Source organism: Cherax quadricarinatus, chromosome 5 (assembly GCF_038502225.1).
Source record: "Cherax quadricarinatus isolate ZL_2023a chromosome 5, ASM3850222v1, whole genome shotgun sequence".
Classification (NCBI taxonomy): domain Eukaryota; kingdom Metazoa; phylum Arthropoda; class Malacostraca; order Decapoda; family Parastacidae; genus Cherax; species Cherax quadricarinatus.
In genome coordinates this window covers 15623393-15647452 of record NC_091296.1, presented here as the reverse complement: position 1 = coordinate 15647452, position 24060 = coordinate 15623393, and the positions used below count along the sequence as shown (strand labels likewise).

General features: G+C 40.1%; 1 protein-coding gene across 1 annotated transcript in view; it reads right to left on the bottom strand.

Annotated features, from left to right (window-relative positions):
• Positions 1–2216: 2216 nt before the first annotated feature.
• Positions 2217–24060, bottom strand: part of Pask (PAS kinase) — a 352511-nt gene continuing 330667 nt past the window's right edge. Inside the window, exon 26 of the mRNA XM_070104515.1 lies at positions 2217–8009. Within this exon, the coding sequence (XP_069960616.1) occupies positions 6940–8009 (1070 nt within the window). The 3' untranslated portion in view covers positions 2217–6939. The remainder of the gene's footprint in view (positions 8010–24060) is intronic.

The following is a 24060-nucleotide window of genomic DNA, read 5'->3' as shown; positions in this document are numbered from 1 at the left end:
AGTTTAGTGCCAGGAATGCATGCATTGTTTATTCTGGACCTTATTTTGAAATTAGAATATTTTGAACTTTGCATTAAATTGGACAAATTACTAATTTCCGATCACTTTATTTTGTAGTTGAAACAGTTGACTTGGCAATTTCTTGTGCTCAATCGATAGAATAGAAGTAATACTAGTGGAATAATGTAATTGGCCTAAAATGGGAGTCAAAGTCGGCAAAATCGCCGATACGTAAATATCGCTGACACATCAAAATTCGCAAGAGCATAATTTCGTCGATTTTCCATCAAATTTCATACTTTTTGCTTTATTACCTTTAGAAAAGATTCTCTAGCATTTCATAAAAAAAATAACAAAATTATTTTTTGAAAATTCTTGGACCCTGGTGTGCACTTTGAAATTTGGCCTGTGGACCCTGAAAGGGTTAATAATACATAAGGCTTTTGTTTAAAATTCTCAGCACGAATTACTCATTACTTCTTCCTTTGTTTATGATGGCATCTAAAGGTAGCTGTTAGAAACGATTAAACTCGGTGAGCATGGCATGTCGATGGTAATAATATGGCTGTAGGCTGCAGTGTATGTAGCTATATGCCTGGGATGTAGTCCCTCTGGGACTACAAATAAATACTACTCACCAACAAGAGTCTTCAATAAAAGTATGTAATGTTCATTTATCATTAAAATTAGTCATTTATATTTATTTCTCATTTTTTCTGTACGTAAAACTAAAGTTATTCTCTATAAAATGTTTTTTTTGTTAATATTTTTGGGTGTCTGAAATGGATTAATTGGATTGACATTATTTCTTATGGGAAGTATTACTTCGGTTTTCCGCCATTTCAGATTTAGGCCAATCTTCTGAAACAGATTAATTACAAAAAACTGGAGGTCTACTGTATACAATAATAGTCCTTGATGCTGGTGAGGGGGCTCTTGATACAAGAAATTAGTCATGTCCTATTTTTTAGACTGAGCCTGCATAATTGCCTCCCATTCCCCAGGCACTACATGACCCATTTGAAATGAATGCTCTCCCCTAAATACGGTAACTTTACAATCTAGGATAACCCAAGAAAGTCAAACGATGTGAAAGAACTGTAATATAAGCATTTCTTGTACACAGTGCTAGAAAACCAAAGCAGCAAAAAATAAGAAAACAATCATTTGCACCAATTTATACTGTATTATATATTCCAAGTGGAGCAATGCCAGGCTATACATTTTTCCATGTTTGGAGTTCTAAGACACTTTGGAACACATCTAATACATACAGTATTATAAGAAACTAATGCACATAGTGTTAGACAATAAAAACAATAAAAAGTAAAAAAGTCACAATTTTGTCAATAAATTGAAAAATTTAAATATTGCTGGTACATTTGTGCTGCAGTTTCCAATGTGTGATCACTTTTTGCCAACTTTAGTATACTATAATATTGTAAGTTTTCATCCAGTTACTTTTGTTTTATTCTACTCAGAAAAATACTCACTAATTTTTTCTTCAAAATATTGTCATACAAACAGGAAATTTTACTTCTGGGTATGCTACAATTTAAAGGTTTACTTCTGTGCTCTTAATTCAGATATTCACATTGCATATACACACATACATGAAGGCCTCAACTGATGGAGGTGGCGAGTATGTTAACGCTACGATGAGACAAAGTGCGCGCGCGCGTGTGTGTGTGTGTGTGTGTGTGTGTGTGTACTCACCTATTTGTACTTACCTATTTGTGGTTGCAGGGTTCGAGTCACAGCTCCTGGCCCCGCCTCTTCACTGTGTGTGTATGTGTGTGTATGTGTGTGTGTGTATATGTGTGTATGTGTGTATGTGTGTATATGTGTGTGTATGTGTGTGTGTGTGTGTGTGTGTGTGTGTGTGCACACGTGCTCATGAGTGAGAGACAGACACAGTGTGTGCGTGTGCGTGCATCTGCGTATGTCTGTGTGCTCCCTTATTTGTGGTTGCAGGGGTTGATTTACAGCTCCTGGCCCCCATATGTGTGTCAGCAAGACTGGAACTAATATTTACTGCGAGTATGTCCAACATATGAGTAACAGAATATGAGAGCCCCATGGGAACCAAGCGAACATGAAATATTGAGCTTCAAGAACCTTGTGGAGCTACAAACATTAAAAACAAGTAGTTTGAAAACTGGTAGAAGGATGAGCCTCAGTTTAAAACTTAGAAGGAATGCTTAGAAAATGACAAGAGTTTAGTGGTAGTTTAATGATATAAACAAAGTATAATGGTATTTATCACAACTCTGCATATTTTGTACCATTGTTGCTAATATTAAAAGTAGAGTAAAATAAAATAATATTTCTTTATTAAGTCTAGGGGCACTAAGATCATAAGCACATCACATCAATTTACTGTACTGTCAACTTCATATTTCGAGTAAGGCATTGCTGACTAACATTCCACAGTGGAAAACTCAGCATCTCTTATTACCTGTCTGAATCCCTTATTGACAATTGAAAATGATCACGAGCCTCAAGATCTAAACAGAAAGAATCTGTCTTGTTATTAATATGGTACAGGACTGTATAAAAGGTTGAAAAGCCTATAGTTGATTCATTAATAGTTGTCAAAAGCACAAAAAGAGTTGAATATGATGTAAGACAAGAAAGGCCAATACTTTCAATTACATAAAAATAAAACCCTTTGTCTATTTTAATGCAGTGGACCCCCGATTTTTGGCCGGTGCGGAAATCGTACAATTTGGATTTCAAGCACTTTTTTCAGTAAAATTACCCCCCCAGGTTTCGTCCATCCACTCAGAAATTGTAGGTATCAGATGCGTCCACCCACCCGGGACATCGCTTCTCACGCATACCACACTCAGTCTGCCTGTCTCTCTCTTTGAGTGAGCAATACTCAGCGCATTCATCCATTGTTTTTTGTGCTTGTTTGTTAATTGCGACTGTGAAATAAGCCACCATGGGGCCAAAGAAAGTTCAGAGTTCCAGCCCTGTGGTAAAAGTGAGAAACACGATAGAATTCAAGAAAGAACTCGTAGAATGAGTTGCAAAGTTTTGTTGAGAAATATCACTACCACCCTCCAGAGGGTGCTAGTGATTGTGATGGTGGTAGAGGGTTGTAGTGATGGTGGTAGAGGGTTGTAGTGATGGTGGTAGAGGGTTGTAGTGATGGTGGTAGAGGGTTGTAGTGATGGTGGTAGAGGGTTGTAGTGATGGTGGTAGAGGGTTGTAGTGATGGTGGTAGAGGGTGGTAGTGATGGCAAACAAACGAAGATGTTGAGAATTTGTTGGTGTGGATCAACAAAAAACAGTTAGCGGGAGATAGTGCTGTGGAGGCGATAAATTGCAAAAAGACAAGGCAGTTGCATACGGATCTCGTAAAGAATATGCCAACAAGAGTCTTCAATAAAGGTGAAACTGATTTAAATGTTCATTCATCCATTAAAATTAGTGCTTTATATTTCTCATTGTTTTCTGTACGTAAAACTATAGTTATTCTCTATAAAATGTATTTTTTGTTAATATTTTTGGGTGTCTGGAATGGATTAATTGGATTTACATTATTTCTTATGGGAAATATTACTTCAGTTTTCATCCATTTTGGATTTTGGCCGACGTTCTGGAACTGATAAGGCTGGAAACCAGGGGTCCACTGTATTACAAATAATTTACAAAATTTAAAAAGAATTTTTGTTTTGTTTTTCTTTTTACAACGATCACCCTGCCTTGGTGAGAGACAGCCGGTTTGTCGGAAGAAGAAGAAAAAAAAAGACTGATCAGTCATTTTTTTTTAAAATTTGCTTGGGCCAACTAAATGATATGAACTAATGAAATAATAATGATCAGGTAATAAATATTTTGTATTTTCACACAGTCCTGCCAGTAAATGTTGTACATTCCTAACATTCACTCTTAGTTGTTCCGTAATGGCAAAAATAAAATCTGAATAGTCAAAAAACTGCTATGGATGCTAAGAAATAGTTTTTAACTTACCACACACACTTCCACACAACTTATCAACACAATACTCAAGGAAATATTTTCCTACCAAGATTATAATTATTTTTTCATTGGCAATATAGCAAATAATTAAAATCTTACAAAACTCAAAAAATATATTATGTAGTGATAAAGAGTCTCATTTATGGCATCACATTAACATTTGAAAATATTTATCATCCACAGCATTGCCAGAAAGCAACAATTACTCTATTCTAGATAAAAATTACAATTATCTCATGAGCTTAACCATAAAATGAACTTAATAATACTAGTGATGAGCGGGGCAGTGAAACAGCTGTGGTGGTATTAATAAAAATGTCCATAACTCTGGAACAGCTGGCAAAGCCTTCTTTAAACATGTATGCATTGATGATTCATGTTATAACCAAAACTATAAGGTGTAATTCTCATTTTCTGTTAACTTTCTGTACTTTACAAAATATTTTCAAGAAATACTAATGAATCCAGTCAATACAATCACTATATGATATTTACATATTAGTCTTATAGTGAATTAACAATGCTGGAAATCATACTGCATTATGGTGTGAATATCAACCAGTATATTTGTGGCACTCATGCAGTTTAATTAAAGTGAAAGTAAATAATAAACAAATAGCTATTTTTAACACTTCTTGCTTCTCATGTTAATTTTAAAATAATTTTCAGGCAATAAATTTTACTTATTAATCATTAAAATATAATTAATGCTTAAAGGAACCAATAAAGCAGTGTAGTGATCAATCAAATGGATTCAATTAGCATATGGCATTTTCACAATATCAAAATATTAAGTTCATTAACAGAGCAACTCCAGAATATGTAATTTGTTATATAACAGGCATATGACAGGAACACCAGGAGAGAAAAGTCATTTACTGACACTGAAATGTAAATGTCATCATAAGAGAAAGTAGTATTTTGGGTATCTCAAATAGCCATGTTTTAATTTTTCTGTTTGAGAATCCAAATTGTTACAGAAATTCTTTGTTTCTTCCCTCTGAAGGTATGCTCAATCTGTAATTTGAGTATTGGCAACAAGTAAAATTTTTCAAAAACAATGTTAATATTTTTGTTGGATTATTTTATCAAAATTCAAGCAGGATATCCCATATCAGTTCCCGTGGTATACCACCTGTTAATGGTTCCATGGATCATTATCACACAGCCTAGTCTAAATTTAAAAGCAAACATTACAGGACCTAGATCTATTAATAAATACACAGAAAGTAAGTATACGTGTATAATGAATGTAAGTACAGCTTCGTAAAATTTAACTGTCATCTTGCATGCTCATGAGACAAAAGAAAGACCAGCAATCCTGCCACTGTAAAAAAAAACTAATGGGCTTCTGCTTCAAACTTATATGATAAGATGGTAGTGTATTTTGGACAGTTGTTCTCTACTGACCTGGTGTTGTTGGCCACTTGATACTTGAAGGTGAAGCCATAGTATAAATGAATACATGTATTTGTTGGAGGAAAAAGAAAGTGAAAAGTCTCCAACAACTGAAAATTATCACAGGCCACCTGGGTTAGCTATACCAACTCCATGACTATGGAATAATTGTAAGATTTATTATTAGAAAAAAAAATCACCCTGAAGGGTCAAGTCAGTTTAGGTGAGAAGAATGTCTGTCTGGAGTAATTTAAATACTGTATATGAATGACTGGAGAAGACACTGCTTTAGTGGGAAACATTGTACAGTGCTGGATATACACAGACATACTGTAATATTATTAAAATCCTAATTTTCAATTAGCACACCAATCAACTTTTTCCCATGCATCTAAAGCAAATTTCAATTAATTTTTCTACTTAAAAGTGTAAAATTCAGCCTGAAAACTCCAGTTCTGTTACTATTTTTTGAGTAGGTATAGCATGCTGTATCTTATTATGTGTGCTTTACAATGAAGGGATAGTCTTGATTGGTGTATTAGCCAATGGTACAAAGATCTTTTAATAATATGATAATGACATTCATTACATCCCATGCTGGGAGAGGCACTGTTAACAAATAATTTATTCTTAAATGTACATACATAAACAAAACAACATTTATATATAACATGATCATGACTTCAGTCTGTTTATATCCATTTTGCAAATTATGTGCATTACAAAAGTGTGTCAAGCCTTGCCTCATCATCTGTAATAACTATGCCTGGAATGTACGCATTTAATATTGCAAAATATAACGGCAGCTTAAGTGTTATACATTGTAGGATGTATACTGGTCTTAGGCTAATGTTGTGAATACCACATACATATTAAGAAACAACAGGTCTTTAAGGATTATAGTTTTACATCTCATGCATAATTCCCTGAATATATTCACCTAAGCTCTGTCTTCCACTATTTACATAAGGGCTATTCATTCAAAAGCACCTTTTCTTTTTATAGGAATAACAGGCAATGAAGGTTTAATATAAGTACAGTATTCTAAACTTTAATAAAATTTCCTTTCAATTATTAATCAATAACTTCCTATGAAAAATATGTACCCCTCTTAACATTTACAATAATTAAATTTCATGATTACTGGAACTGCTCAGTAATGATTATATGAAAGTTATACATAAGTATTTCAGTGCCATTAGCTGGCTTATACTGCTGCAATTGCAACACATGATGGATACACATATGCAGACACAGGGTGATCTGCAACATACCTAATAAAAAAATTAAAAATAAAAATAAAAATTTACACAAAATTACTACTTCTAAGTACTATACAACAGATCTATATGTAACAGAAAAAACTTCTGACTAATCTTTACGATTACTAAGAAATATACCAAAAGATATAAACACTACAAAATTTTGAAATATCTACTGGAAATTAAAGGAAGAGAATAACCAATTCAGCTGCTTACATATAATGAGAAATAATGTTTGAGGATAGTATCTCACTACATACCTGAGGGTTACTTCAATTTTGTTCCAGAATTATGGACTCTCTATTTCAAGTTCATCCCACCATGAATCAAATGGATCAGGTAAATCTAATTTTACCTCTTCAGCACCATTACCATCATACCACTCCTCATCTTCATTATACTTTGATAATTCATTACTCATGTACCTCACTTCAAACTCCAAGGTGTTTTCTTTCCACACATGTCTACAAGATATTAAATCAGTTTGATCCATTTCATTCTTGTGGTTCAATGACTGACCAGACTTCACATCCTCAGTGTTATTTATACCTGCTAAGTGGTTTGCTCCAGTACTTTTAGCAGAAAATTTTCCACTAAATTCAGAGATTTTACTCGGGTTATCAGATCCAGCTCCACCACATTCCTTAAATTTCTGTGCATCTGGATCATCAGATGGTTTTCTGTTTTCCATGTCATAAACATCGACTCTTTCCCTATTTAAAAAACCTTTATTACCAACATCCTTGACAGTTTCATAGTCAGAATTTACCTCCTCCTTAGTGTTTTTAAGATCATAATCTATAAATTCATTAATATGTAAATAACCAGAATCTAAAAATTCCTTTATGTTTTCATAATCAGAATCATCATATTCTTTTGTGTTTTCAGAGTTGGAGTTGCTGTGACACTCAGTATCCTCAAAATCCAACTTGGAGTCACTGTGGCACTCAGTATCCTCAAAATCTGACTTGGAATCGCTGTGGCACTCGGTATCCTCACACTCTGACTTGGAATCGCTGTGGTACTCAGTATCCTCAAAGTCTAACTTAGAACTGCTGTGGCACTCAATATCATCAAAGTCCAACTTGGAGTCGCTGTGGCACTCAGTATCATCAAAGTCCAACTTGGAATCGCTGTGACACTCAGTATCCTCAAAATCTGACTTGGAATTACTGTGACACTCTGTATCCTCAGAGTCCAGCTTACTGTACTCCTTTGTATTCTCATAGTCAGAATCAGCCACATCCTCAGAGTTTTCAAGTCTGCAGTACTTTGCCAAAGCAGAGGACAAATTAATACTGTCTTCAGAACTTCGACCAGAAAGGGTGTCGCTGCTCCTCAAGTTGTCATAGTACGTAGCTGCCAGAAAGAAAAATTTCATTAATGAATCTGTGAAGCAATAAGACAGTAACATAGTACTATACATACTATAGTTTTGCTCATAAGCTGTTGTGTACCTGAATGGGAAAGTAATCCAGATTCTTAATAGGTCGAAATTATCTTGGCTCCTTTCTCAACGTTTAAAACCGGGTTAGTATATAACATTTCTAAATATTTAACAATCTGCTATAAATTAGCTATGCACATTCAGAGCTTTAAAACCTGATATATTTATTAAAGCTTTTGTTTCTCCGTTTCTTCCTAGGACTCAAAATTTCAGCACTTGTAAATATTGAAGATTCCCACAGGTGAAATAAGTATTGGATTCTGGAATATCTATTATAGAGAGCTAGTGAACTAGATGAGGTGCCAAGCAAGCAAATCAAAACTAAAGCATAAGAATATTAAAAATAGAATGAGATTTGCTTATTTTTTTTCAGCACAAGCATGATCAGGAAACAAAAATCAACAGTGATACCTCACTGTCATGATACATGGTCAAAAGCACATAGATGGGGCAGCATCCATCATCATGTTACTTGCAAATTATGATATTCCCCTACCTAGTGCTATATTACTATAAATGCCTAGGAAAAGCAAATGTCACAATACCACAGCTGGAGCAATTCCTAATTAAAAAATTGGTGAAGAAACTAGACAATATTTAGATCTTTCCTGGACCATAATACAAGAACCTGCATGATATGACATCATACTGGATATAGAAATAGGGTAGGTAAGTGACATGGTGAAAGGTTAGGCATATATCTAGAGTGGAACAATTTTTATCTGTTGAGGCATTTTATTGTGTAATATTAGCTTTGCAAGTGAATTGGCAAAACTGAAGGATTCATAATTATGTTCTATGGTGTCTGAAGTCTACAAGAATAAAACTTTCGAGCACTGTATCCTGGTCTTGTTGTCTATCAGATCCACCAAAACGTTAAAGAGGGCAAGAGGAACAGGATATCGATATTGATATGGTACTACTACTATTTATACTATTATGACTACTGTTATTACTATTAGTGCTGCTATTAGTACTACTACAGTACTTCATTATTATTATAATCAAAAAGAAGCGCTAAGCCACAAGGGCTATACAGCGCTGCAGGGCAGGAAGGAAGCGAGGGCATCAGGTGGCAAAAGGGAGATGGATGAGTAATAGGTTATGGATAACAGCGGGGCAGTGGATGGTGAAAGGGTAAAGGGCAGCAAGAGACTGAGCTAGAAAGGGCTGAGGGGAGTGCGAAAGGTATCATCATCAGAGTTTGTGGAGTAAATCAGTCGTTGTCAAGAAGTCAATGAGAGAGTCAGGATTAAAGGAGGGTCCATCAGCAAGAAGGGAAGGTAAAGAGAGAGTAGTAGAACAAAGACGACGTTGGAGGTAAATTCTGCGTGCACGTTGATAGAGAGGGCAGTCTAACAGAATGTGGCTAATCGATACTGGAACTTGACACTGCTAACAGAGAGGAACAGGGTGCCTCTCCATGAGATACCCATGAGTAAGATGAGTGTGGCCAATGCAAAGGCGGGAGAGAGTGGTCTTCCAACCTCGGCACTGATGACAAGAAGACGGCCAGTAACCTATGCTCGGTTTAATAGAATGAAGTTTGTTACCAAGCAGAGTTGACCAACGTTGTTGCCAACGGGTGTGAAGGTGGGTAGCTATTGTAGCAAAACAGTCCAGAAATGGAACACCTCTATAGGAAATTGGTAGGTCACGTACTGCTGACCGCGCAGCAGTGTCTGCCTGTTCATTGCCCTGTACGTTGATATGACCAGGGACCCAACAAAAAACAATATCTTTATGCTTGGTAGAGATACGGCGTAGCCAAAGTTGGATACGGAGAACTAGGGGGTGAGATGTATCAAATTTTCGTATAGCCTGTAGAGCACTAAGGGAGTCTGAGACTACCATAAATGATGACACAGGCATAGATGCGATACGAATAAGTGCTGCAAGAATGGCATACAATTCAGCAGTAAAAATGCTAACCGAAGATAGTAAATGCCCCCGCACGACGCTGTCCGGAAACAATGCTGCGAATCCGACGCCGTCTGAAGACTTAGAGCCATCTGTGTACACAGCGATGGCATGAGAATGAGAGTGGAAGTGATCAAGAAAAAGAGAGCGGGAAGCCACCATAGGCAGTTGGGCTTTCGAGCAAGGGAGTGAGAAAGAACAGACCCAAACAGCTGGAACTTCCCAAGGGGGTAGGGAAAAGTGAGATGCTACATGAACATATAAAGGTGGTAACTAAAGGGAAGACAAGAGCGAATGTAAGCGAAGAGGAAAGGGACGGAGCAAACAGGGGCGGCGAACAAATAAAGAATGTCTATTAATATCGGTGACCATTCTATAAATGGGACGATTGTGGAGATCGTGAGAGCGTACAGAGTAGCGAAGGCAATGGGCATCACGGCGATCAGACAAGGATGGAACATTTGCTTCTGCATAGAGGCTCTCAACAGGGAAAGAGCGAAAAGCACCAAGGCATAAACGTAATCCTTGGTGATGGATGGGGTTAAGGCTAGAGAGAGTAGCAGGAGAGGCCGCTGAATAAATCTGGTCACCATAATCGAGTTTCGATAAAACGAGGGCTGAATGTAGGCGAAGCAGAGTTCGACGATCAGCTCCCCAGGAAAGATGAGCAAGGGTTTTAACCCTTTCAGGGTCCAAGGCCAAAATCTGAAGTCACGCACCAGTGTCCAAGAAATTTTGAAAAAAAAAAAAATTATTTTTTCTTACAGAATTAAAGAGCATATTTTTGTGAAGGTAATAAAACAAAAAAAAATTAGAATCTGATCAGTACTTACCGAGATACAGTGCCAAGAAGTTTGTAGAAAATGATGTGGTGGCGGCAACATCGACGAATTCCACATACGCGTATTATATTATTTTGTTGTTTTAGTTGTTTTTTCTTTTCTTTTCCAATTTTTTTCTATTCCTACTAACATTTGGGGCCTGAGAGACCAATACTGTATATAATGTATATATATAAACTCACTGTATTGAACACAATAACCGCACTAAAGTTATTATCATATTATTGTTTACCACTGTTGTTTATTACAATAAACATGCACAAATATTGTATAATACTAATGTTCTATCATATATTTACATATTTACAATCACTGGACATGGTTTTAGAACTGCTGGAGCTTGTGGAACTCCTTGAAACAAGGCACCATGCACAGAGGCACCTTACATTCCTCACACATAAACCGAGTGTCTTTGCGTCTTTGTTGCCGTCGTTTTGTTTGTGCACAGACAATGCATCTCTTCTGAGCAAATTTCTTTTGAGTTGAAGGAAGCTGTATTATGAAATGATCACCTTCTCTTCTCAAACGCTTGGGTATATTGTGATGAATTCGAGGACCATGTTGTATTGCAGGTGTTGTTACCTGGTACTTCATTATGAGTTGTCTGACAACAGACAAACAAAATTCACCATACGGTGGTCTGTTACCAGTCTTTATTTGGTACATATTATATGCATTCAGCATTGAAATGTCCATGAGATGGAAGAAAAGTTTCATGTACCACTTGTAACTCTTACGAACACAGTCAACAAAACCAATCTGCATGTCACACTTGTCAACCAAGCGCATGTTTTGTGTATAATCAATCACTGTCACTGGTTTTCGAATACGTTCATTAGTCACTCGATCAACTTTGCCACTGTCTTGCATTTCATTACGGTGAATGGTTGTCAACAATGTGACATCTCGTTTGTCATGCCACCGTAATGCCATGATGTCATTGGCAGTAAACACCTGCACGTCATCACCACGAACACCTGCGTTGAGCCTGGGCATATGTTTACGATTAGAACGCACTGTGCCACACACATCTGTCTTGTTCACTCGCATGAAATCACTGAGTAATGGACTTGTGTACCAGTTATCGGTATATAATGTATGGCCCTTACCAAGATAAGGTGCCATCATGTTTCTCACTACGTCACCTGATATACCCAATAACATCTTGGTATCTTTCAATGTTTTACTACCCGTGTATACAACAATATCCAACACCAGGCCACTGTCACAATCACAGAGTACAAACAATTTTATACCAAAGCGGTTCCTCTTGCTCGGTATATACTGCTTGAATGACAGTCTACCTTTGAACAAAATCAAAGACTCGTCAATTACAAGATTCTTGAATGGATAAAAGTATATCCTGAACTTTTGTTTGAGATACATGAAAACATTTCTAATCTTGTATAACCTGTCACTTCTGTCAGGCCTGGTTTTGTCAGAGAAGTGCAACATACGTAACAGTAAGATAAACCTGTTCACTGGTATTATTTCACTGAAGGATGGGGTACAAATTAGCCGATCTGTGGACCAGTATGCTTTTATATTATGCTTATAGACGTGAGGCATAAGCATTATTGTTGCAAAAAGCAAATACATTTCTGCAACAGTCGTCTCTTTCCACCTGTGTAGTCTTGACTGTGGTGATAAGATCGTATTTGCCATGGTGTACTGAAAATACTTATTACTTTCCCTGACAATAATTTCCATCAATGGCTGGTCAAAGAATAATTCAAAGAATTCCAGTTCATTGGCCGTGGTTCCAAGGGGACAGGTAGGTAGAATTCCACTTTGCGAGTCATCAAAGTGGTGAGGGCTGGGAACAAAATTGGGATTTTGCTGCCAATCCCAGATACGGTTTGCTGGTGGATACTGGACATCATAGGCTGGTTGTACGGGTGGTTGTGGCGGGCTGGTGGGTGACGCTCCGCTTTGTCCTTGAACTGACGAGTCAGCAGCGTGGGTTCCCGCGTGGCACAGCGAGTCACGCATGGCGGTGCCACTACCACCACCAGCCCCACTAACACCATCCACTGATGTCGGTGGCCCATCCATGCCAAGTGTAGCCACATCATCCTCACTATCACTACCTAAAACGGGTGTAGGGCCACGGGATGTACTCCGGAATGTACTCCGGGATGAACTCCGTCCCCTGGGCACAGCATAGGGTACACTACCCGAGCGCATGCGGCGGCGAACATACCGACGCTTCACTGGTGAATATGTTTCCTCACTATCACTACTCGAATGATCGTCGAGCGCAATAAAATCACAATCCACGTCAGAATCATCGTCATTACTGAAGTCAGAGGCCAGGCCACGGGAAAATATTAGTTTTCTCTTACGTTTAGGAACACCCGACCGTGAGTCACGAGTGCCCACACCAGAGGTAGAAGGTCGAGGATCGTCGGGGTTTTCTGCACTATTATCGATATCCTGGTCATTATTTTCGGTCACTAACTGATCAAAGCCGTAGAATTCGTCTTCATTTCCACTTCCATCAGTGTCAGAACTATCAGACAGGAAGAGGAGAGTCCCAATTTTCAGGGGAGTGAGAGCTGACTTGCGACGAGACATGGTGAACAAGGGTGACTGAGCCGGCGTTCCCACAATGCTATGCAGGCGCCTAGATTTTTTGTTTACGGCGCACACCCACGGCGCAGACCCATTCTCTCATATGTAGGCCTATGAGCGCTTTCGCGCTAAATTTGACGGCGCTAGAATTTTGGCGTAGATCTACGGTTTGGACACTCACCGACCAGCCGTAGATCTACGGGACGGACCCTGAAAGGGTTAAGAAGGTTTAGCCGGTTGTGACAAGTTGCCTTCAGAGAGGTAATGTGAGGTTTCCAGGATAACCTACGGTCAAAGAGAAGGCCTAGAAACCTGAATGTATCACGTTCAGGGATACGGGAGCCACAGAGATACAAAGGATGATCGGAGATGACAGAGCGTCTAGTGAAAGTAATTTGGTGAGTTTTGGTACTGGAAAATTTAAACCCATGCATGGTGGCCCAAGTGGAAACACGGTCGACCGCATGCTGGAGAGAAACTGCAATGAGATGACAGTCAGCGCCTGCACAAGCAATAGCGAAGTCATCAACATAGAGTGATGACCAAATATTGGGTGGAAGAACAGAGGCCAAATCATTTATAGCTAGGAGAAAAAGTGTTGTGCTCAGAACACATCCCTGAGGGACACCTTCAGCTTGGACGAAGTCCGGGGAAAGCACATTATTGACTCGAACACGGAAGTGTCTGTCAGTTAAAAAGTTCTTAAGGAAGGATGGTAGATTGCCTCGAAGGCCTAAGGAGTGGGCTTGGGCCAAAATATTATACCTCCAGGTTGTGTCATATGCCTTCTCAAGGTCAAAAAATATGGCAATAACTGAGTGATTATTCGCAAAGGCATTACGAACATATGTATCTAAGCGTAGTAAGGGGTCTATGGTAGAACGGCCCTTACGAAAGCCATATTGACTAGCGGAGAGACTGTTGTGTGTCTCTAAATACCACATTAAACGTCGATTTACCAGACGTTCCATCACTTTGCAAACTGCACTAGTAAGAGCGATGGGACGATAGTGGGAGGCATCATGTCCTGTAGTACCCGGCTTGCGGAAAGGGAGAACAATGGCAGATTTCCACAGCTGTGGAAGAACTCCTTGTGCCCAAACAAGATTGAAGAGGTGTAAGAGGACTACAAGGGCTGACCGATGTAAATGCTGTAACATACGAATATGAATGTCGTCAGGTCCAGCTGCTGATGATCGGCAAGCTGAGAGTGTTGCCTCCAGTTCCTGAAGTGTAAAAGGCACATTATACTGTTCTTCTCTGAGAGAAGAAAAGTCCAAGGATACTAACTCTCTGGCAGACTTTGAGGAAAGAAACGAGGGGCATAGGTGGAGCCCCCGGGAAATACGGACCAGACGAGTGCCAATTTCAGCGGCAACGTCAAGAGGGTTTGCTACATCAATACCGGCGACCCGTAGAACAGGAGCCGGGTCAGGAGAGTATTTACCACTCAATTTCCTCACTTTTTTCCAGACTGCACTCATAGAGGAAGCAGAGGTGATGGTGGAAACATAGTCTCGCCACCAGTGCGTTTAGCATCACGAATGACATGGCGAGCGATCGCACGCTTCTGCTTAAAATCAAGAAGTCTCTCATTGGTTCTATTGTATCGGTACCTGCCCCATGCAGCGCGTTTCAAACGTACTGCACGAGCACAAGCAGGAGACCACCAAGGCACGCACTTCTGAGAATGCCTGCCTGAGGTTTGGGGTATAGAATGAGAAGCTGCGGTATAAACTGACGTCGAGAAGAGGTGTAGGAGCTCATCAATGGAGGATGAAGAAGGAACCTCACTAAAAGCAGTGAGTTGCGAGTAAAAGTCCCAATTTGCCCGGTCAAATTACCAGCGAGGGCTACGGAAAGGTGGTGAATATGAAGAAGCAAGAATGATTGGAAAATGATTGCTGTCATGTAAGTCCGGTAGAATAGACCAGGTGAAGTCTAGTGCAGTGGAGGAAGAGCAGACTGATAGATCAATGCAAGATAGAGTATGAGTACGAGGATCAAAATGGGTGGGAGTACCCGTATTTAAAACATGGAGGGGGTGAGAGGTGAGAAAAGCCTCCAACTGGATGCCACGCGAGTCACAATGAGACCCCCCCCCCAGAGGAAATGGTGGGCGTTAAAATCACCAAGTAACAGAAGTGGTGGTGGTAAGGATGAAACTAGAAAGGCAAAATCTGGGATAGAAAATGCTCGAGAAGGAGAGAGATATAAAGAACATATTGTAAACCACTTATTCAAGTGGATACGGGCTGCAGTGTAATGCAGCGAGGTGTGGACAAATAGTTGACAGTACGGAATATCATTGCGTAGAAGAAGGGCACTTTCATTAAAGGTCCCATCTGAGAAAGGATCTGAAGAATACAATAAATTATAACCTGAGATAGGTTGGAAAACAGCTGAGTGTAATTTTGGTTCTTGTAAGCAAGCACCAACAGGGGAAAATCTGGAAAGCAACATCTGAAGTTCACCCCGATAACCCCTGAGGCCGCGGATATTCCACTGTAAATAGGCCATAATTGGCAATGAAGAAAATACCAGGAATCCGTAGGGAAGGGCACCTATGGACTAGAGGGGTTAGAAAAGTCAGCGTGTGGTGGCATTGGAAGACGTTCAAGCAGCGAAGGAACGGAGCGTTGCGAAGAATGAAGTTGTGAAGATGGAGGAGAGGGAAGAAAAGGAACAGGAGGTGAATCAGTGTCCATTGAAGGTTTAGTCTCTGCAATATATTCTGAAATGGCTTCAAGTGTTTCTGAATTCAAAGATGCATGGGAGACCATATTGGAGGTAGAAGGAGGAGGGCGAGTAAAGATTGGGACAGTAATGGACTGTACCAAAGTAGAGGGGGACGAAAGAGTGTAGGGGACTGGAGATGAAGTGTGGGGGGGGGGGGGCAGAAGAGGCAGAAACCTGGGAGGCGGCAGAAGAGGGAGAAACTTGGGAGGGAACAGGGGTGGAAGGCATAGTACGAGGAGGAGGGTGAACCTCCATACTTGTAATAGAGCCAGAGAGAGGGGAAGAACTAGGCACAGAGACTGGAAAGGTAAAGTGTGGAGGTGGAAGAAGGAAGGAAGGGGCAAAGAAGATTTGAGCAATGTGGATTTTTTGGACTTCTGAGAAGTAGAGGGGCGATTCGTATAAGGTGTCATACGAGGTCTTGTCGATACTGGGGCTTGTGAGGAAGGACGCGAAGATGTGAGAACAGACTGAGTTGTAGTCGGGACGTCAGAGCCAAGGACAGCAAAAGGATTAGATGCCGGAGTGGCTATGGGAGGCTGCAGAAGATGGGACCCCAGAAGTGGGGGGATGTTTTGAAACACGAGAATAAGAAACACAGGGTAGACTTCCTTGGAGGCGGAGATGAGTAACTGCCATAGCATAAGGGAGACCTTCTGCCCCTTTGAGGCAACGGATTTCACGCTCATTTAAGTAGACCTGGCAACGGCGAGAGTACGAAGGGTGAGCTTCATTACAATTAAGGCAAGATGGAGGTTGACTGCAAGATATATTAGAATGGTTGTTGGCACAACAGACTGGGCATTCGGCTATAGATATGCAATATTTCGCTGGGTGACCAAAACGCCAGCAATTTCTACACTGTTGCAGTGTAGGGATCACCTTTCGAACTTGTAACCTATGTCCCGCGACATAAACAGAGGATGGGAGTTCTCGGCTGTCGAAAATTAATCGAGCCACATTGCAAGGGTAACGTCTCCGCCCACGGGGAGGAAGGACGTAAGTGTTGACTTTGAGGATTGGGAGATTCTGGAGTTCCAGCTGTTCAAGAATGTCATTGCCACATGACTGGAAATTCTGTTGGACTATGGTATAGGGCAGAATGACAGTACCACTACAAGAATTGAGAGAATGATGTTTTTCAATAGTGATAGGAGTAGTATCGATATGCAAAAGGAGAGAAAGATCATGAGCTTGGGTAGCATTCTGGACAGTGACGATGCGTGTACCGCTCTTGAGAGCATGAAATGAAATATCTCTACCAACATGAAGCAGGAGCGCTTTGCCAATACTATGGTCAGAAAGATAGGCAGAAGAAGTCGGTCTTAAAGTAAAGAATTTAGTCCAATGTGTGGTCCGAAACTTAGCGTGGAGAGGGAGTGCATGATGTGTCGGTCTTTTCCGAGTAGAATGGGAAGGTAACGAAGGAACATCATTAGGAGATTGACGTTGGCTTTTAGGAGTAGGACCAGAGTTGGTCCGTCGTGAAACGGGCTGGCGATTCGAAAATTGCCGTACCATAGAGGGAGAGGCCGGAAGCATAGTCAAAGGAGAGCAGAGGTCAGACAAATCGAAGGAGTCAGTCGAAGCCCCGGTACCTGAAGCGGGTGAGGAAACAGCACCAGCAAGAGGTACAGGGGCATCAGGAGTGTCCGAAGAGTGGTCTAAAAACAAGGCAGGGTCAGAATGGGGTGCGGTATCAAGAAGGGGCCCGGGGTTAGTGGGTTCATGGATTGGGTTCTCCATGGTTAGGTTACTCCTTTGCTTTTTGTTTTTAAGAAAAAAAAGAAAGAAAAGAAAATAAAAAAAAAGAAAAAAGAAAAAAAGGGGGGAGCGGGGAGGAATAGTTCCCAGGAGGAATGAAAGGGCCGGAAATCTCCCTCCGCGCCCAAGAGGACCTCAGCACCGCTACTAGCGCAGATGCAGCATGGAACCCGTGCCATACTCTACCCTTCATGCCAGTAAACCAGCAATCCGGGATAGCAACCTCACATCTGCTGAGCTACCTCGGTGGACAAAAGAGAGGGCGGCCGGATATCCACCACAAAGCATACCTCCTTCGGCCACCACCCCCAGAATCCGAAAGGTGGCTTCCAGAGATACACCCGTTGTCCGAAAGACACCCAAAGCTAAACTCTGGGATACCGGAGAGGGATCGGGACATCCCCAGGCGATCCAGATTCCACGGTAAACTACGCCACCGCCAAGAACCTCAATGGAATGGGATGGACCCCGGTATCCTTTCCCCTACCTAGGAACTAGCGCGCCTGTGGGAGAAATCCCAAAGGCGAAAAAGAGGAAGGGCAAAAGGGAGGGGTGGGGAGGAGGAGGAGGAAAGGAAAAAGGGGAGGATGGGATAGGGAAGGGGGGATTGGGGGGTAATTAGGTTCGGTCTGAAGAAGGAGACCGACAGGTCTAATTCCTCAGACCAAGAGCCTCTTCACCACAACAAGGAGCCCCCCTTGAAGAGGATAGAGTACTTCATTCCCACCCTCTCTTCCACGACTATCTTCTAGTTTTCCCTGCTCAGCTGTGACTTGATAAAGGTTCAGGACAGATCTAAAAGGCATCTAAAATTTTCTGTTGAAGTGCAAATTATTGGTGACTGTGATCAAAAGTTTTCCCAGCACAAAAACTTCTCTTGTTTTTGGTTATTCAGTATTTACCAGATTAGAGAAGTATTTAAAGAGGCAACTCCTGTGAAACAAAAAATGAGTCCAGATCTAAGGCAAAATTTATTATGGGCAAAAGGATTTAGAAAAGGCATATGGGTGGATAAGGAAGCAATGTGGCAGATGTTGAAAGTACAGGTCCACCATCACAAATCCGGCATCATTGGGACCTGTAGTGTGCCGGATTACTGAGTTTGCCGAATTACAGAGTGGTTAGGTTAGAATACACTTAATAAAATTAACCAACTTGACTTACACAGTTCATTGAACATCGGCAAAAATCAAACATTTCTGCTACTTTGAGCTCAATTTCAAGGTACTTTTCGTCATGAAAGCAATCAAAATCATGTCTATTTCTGTAATATATCTTCCATTCTATCAAATGAGTCCAAAAAAAATGAGAATACAACCATAAAAACCATACGAACATATACTGCAAAGAGGCGGCTAATGGCTGAGAAGTTAACTCCCTTATTTATCGTCCATCTTTTTTATTTTTGTTTTACGTTAAGAAGCATCTTTCCATCATAAATGCCCAAGTTTCAAGGAGATAGCCCAACAAACAACCGAGAAAAAAAAATATTTACCAAAAATCATATATGGCAAGCCCAAGCCAGGTACTAGAAATAAGTCACTTTGTCTGACTTTTCTGGGTTATCCTAGGTTCTCTATACATACACTGATATGTATGATAATCTATGTAACTGTATTTGTGTATACCTGAACAAACTTATTTACTTCTAGTCTGTCAACTGAGTACAAGAAACCGCCCATTCACTTATTTCAACTACCCAATAAAGTGGTCAGAAATTGACAATTTGGCCGATTTCACACAAATTTCAACAGATGCCAATTTCAAAATAGGACCCAGAATAAATAATGTAGACATTCCTGGCACTAAAATAACATTTTCTCTGTTCATTAGTCATGGCTCCAGGCCCCTCTTATATTACTCTTGCTTTTCATTTGGAATTTTTATTCACAAAAAATAGAAGATTTACTGTTATGCAGACTGCTGCATTATTATAATAATTGTATAAATAATGTCAAGCCATTCTTGACTCCGTACTGGAATTTAGACTGGCAGGCAGACAGGTATTGGACGGTAACATCATTTGTTAACTCTTGAGCTCCGCTAAAGAATAGAACATTTCCGCTACTGTGAGCGCAATTTCAAGGTACATTTAGTCATGAAACCAATCAAAATCATATCTATTTCTGTAATATATCTTTCATTCTATCAAATGAGACCGAAAAAAATGAGAATATAACCATAACAACCATACAAAAATATACTGCTAAGGGGCCGCTAATGGCTGAGAAGTGAACTCCGCTATTTATGGTCTGATTTCTTTCATTTTTGGTGTACGTGAAGAAGTATCTTTCCATCATACTGCCCAAGTTTGAATAAGATAACCCAACAAACAACTGAGAAAATATAATAATACGTAATAATAATATTATTATTATTATTATTATTATTTTTATTATCACACTGGCCGATTCCCACCAAGGCAGGGTGGCCCGAAAAAGAAAAACTTTCACCATCATTCACTCCATCACTGTCTTGCCAGAAGGGTGCTTTACACTAGTTTTTAAACTGCAACATTAACACCCCTCCTTCAGAGTGCAGGCACTGTACTTCCCATCTCCAGGACTCAAGTCCGGCCTGCCAGTTTCCCTGAACCCCTTCATAAATGTTACTTTGCTCACACTCCAACAGCACGTTAAGTATTAAAAACCATTTGTCTCCATTCACTCCTATCAAACACGCTCACGCATGCCTGCTGGAAATCCAAGCCCCTCGCACACAAAACCTCCTTTACCCCCCTCCCTCCAACCTTTCCTAGGCCGACCCCTACCCCGCCTTCCTTCCACTACAGACTAATACACTCTTGAAGTCACTCTGTTTCGCTCCATTCTCTCTACATGTCCGAACCACCTCAACCCTTCCTCAGCCCTCTGGACAACAGTTTTGGTAATCCCGCACCTCCTCCTAACTTCCAAACTACAAATTCTCTGCATTATATTCACACCACACATTGCCCTCAGACATGACATCTCCACTGCCTCCAGCCTTCTCCTCGCTGCAACATTCATCACCCATGCCTCACACCCATATAAGAGCGTTGGTAAAACTATACTCTCATACATTCCTCTCTTTGCCTCCAAGGACAAAGTTCTTTGTCTCCACAGACTCCTAAGTGCACCACTCACCCTTTTCCCCTCAACAATTCTATGATTCACCTCATCTTTCATAGACCCATCCGCTGACACGTCCACTCCCAAATATCTGAATACATTCACCTCCTCCATACTCTCTCGCTCCAATCTGATATCCAATCTTTCATCACCTAATCTTTTTGTTATCCTCATAACCTTACTCTTTCCTGTATTCACTTTTAATTTTCTTCTTTTGCACACCCTAACAAATTCATCCACCAATCTCTGCAACTTATTATTAATAATAATAATAATAATAATAATATCTTTATTTACTACACGTACATGTACAAGGTATACAGGTCTAGCTGACATCAGTGACATACTACTGTATAGAAAGCCGCTTGTTATGCAGAGTATTTCAAGAAAATTACGTCACTGTCCCAGGATAACACCCACACTAGTCAGCTAACACCCAGGTACCAATTTACTGATGGGTAAACATAGACAACAGGTGTAAAGAAACATGCCTAATGTTTCTACCCTGGCTGGGAATCGAATATTTACCAAAAATCATATATGGCTAACCCAAGCCAGGTACTAAAAATAAGCCACATTGATCTTTTTTGGGTTATCCTAGGTTTCCTACACATATGCTGCTATGTGTGATAATCTATATAGAGAAAATAACTTTTCTCTTTCAGGTTTATGGTGCAGTACAAGTGTATATCACAGTTAGCCCTGTGCTACACTCCGTTTTCTCTAATATAAGCCACCAAGACAGGGATAGGAGAATGGTATTTGTATACCATATCCTCTTCATACCTCCATCGAACTGCTCGGTGTTATGCCAAATATTATTCATTCTGGAGTATTTAACATGTTTTATGTTATTTATATTGTTTCTTATGTCATATTAGATCAATTGTGATAGGCAAATAAGCTGTAGCGTTGATATTAGCGTAACAATAAAACATGTTCTCCTGCTTCATGAGACTGAGTTCATAGCAACCGACAGTGGCTTCAAAGCCACCTTATCTTTAATGGATAATGTACTGTGTAGGTGCTTCACATAATGAGAAGCATTTCTTTTATTCATTGGAACCATGGCTAGGGCTAAAAGTAAGCAGGTTAAAACAATAAACGGAGAAAAAGAAATTGGAATGACTTATGCAGCAAGTAGCGCCACCAAACAGTACCAGCAGGTTGGTGTGGCGACCCTGGAAATTTGAATTATGCTAGCCAAAATTAGTGCCGAATAACTGAAGGAACCGAATAATTGTTTGTTGGATTTGTGATGGCGTACCTGTATATGGAATAGGTAGTAAGTTACTAAATGCTGTAAAGGTTTTTTTTTATGAAAATAGTGAAGCTCAGCTTAGGGTGTGTAGGAGAGGAAGATTACATTCCAATAAAAGAAGGCCTTAGACAGGGATGTCTAATGTCACCATGGTTGTTTAATATATTGGTAGATGAGGTTGTATAAGTAAATGCTAGGGCATTGGGAGAAGGGTGGGATTAAATCATGGGGAATCAAATACAAAATGGGAGTTGACAGTTGCTTTTTGCTGATGATACTGTGCTTTTGGGAGATTCTAAAGAGACGTTGCAAAGGTTAGTGGACAAGTTCGGGAGGATGTGTAAAGGAAGAAAGTTGAGAGTGAACATAGATAAGAGGAAGGTTATGAGGGTATCAAATGAGTTAAGTAAAGAAAAATTGGATATTACATTGGAGGGAGGGAGTGTGGAAGAACTGAATATGTTCAGATATTTGGGAGTAGACTTGAAGGACGAGGTAAACCACAGAATTGAAGGAAAGAGGGTGGGTGGTGCACTGAAATATCTCTGGAGACAAAGAACATTATCCATGGAAGCAAAGAAGGGAATGTATGAGAGTATAATGGTACCAACATTCTTAAATGGGTGTGGAGCATGGGTTGTAAATGTTGCAGCAAAGAGGCTGGAGGCATTGGATATGTAATGTCTAAAGGCAATGTGTGGTATAAATATTATACAGAAAATTTGTAGTGTGGAAATTAGGAGGAGGTGTGGAGCTACTAAAAGTAATATTCAGAGGGCTGAGGATGGGTTGTTGAGATGGTTTGTTCATTGAGAGGAGAGAGCAAACTAGGATGACTTGAAGGGTACATAAATCTATAGTGGAGGGGAGGGGAGGTAGGGGTCATACTAGGAAATGATGGAGGGAGGGGGGTACGAGAGGTTGTGTGTGTGTAAGGGGCTTGGACAAGTAGTGGGTATATGTGAGCAAGCTAATATTTTGTGAAGGGATTCAGGAAAATGGATTAGCCAGACTTGAGTCCTGGAGGTGGAAAGTACAATGCCTGCACTTTAAAGGAGGGATTTAGGATATTTGCTGTCTGGAGTGACATCTGAATTGTCTTATCTGAGTGCTTCTGCAAAGACATTGACTATGTGTGAATGATTCTGAAAGTGTTGAATGATGGTGTGTTTCTTTTGTGGGGTCACCATGCCTTGGTGGGAGACAGCCGACATGTTGAGTGAAAAAGAAAAATTATATTCATGGATTCTAAATTCATGAGACCCCTGGAAACAGGGTAACAATCATAAATTTGTGGGTTCAACTGTAACACCTAACGTGACCTTGTGGTTCCAGGAACCTGGCTGACTAATAATGCTATAATACCATCTGTGACTTATGGACCCAGGAGCCGAGCCATGGTTATCAAACAGTAGGTTACTAAACCAAACTGTAAGTGCAGAACTCAGGGGTTGTGAAAAAATAGAGTATGTTACTGGAATACAGTGGCAATTACAGCATATTGCCAGTGTTGCCAAATGCACTTACTTCTCCGAGAATACTACTAGTACTGCCAGTCATGGTTATTTCACACAAAATTTTTTTTGAAATACACGCATTAACAAAAAAGATGAGCACAGTTATTTGATCAAAATTTTCCTTTAACCCTTTCAGGGTCCAGACTCCTGATCTGAAACTTGTCTACAGGGTGCAAAATTTTTTTGTCATTTTTTCTTATGAAATGGTAGAGAATCTTTTTTCTAAAGGTAATAAA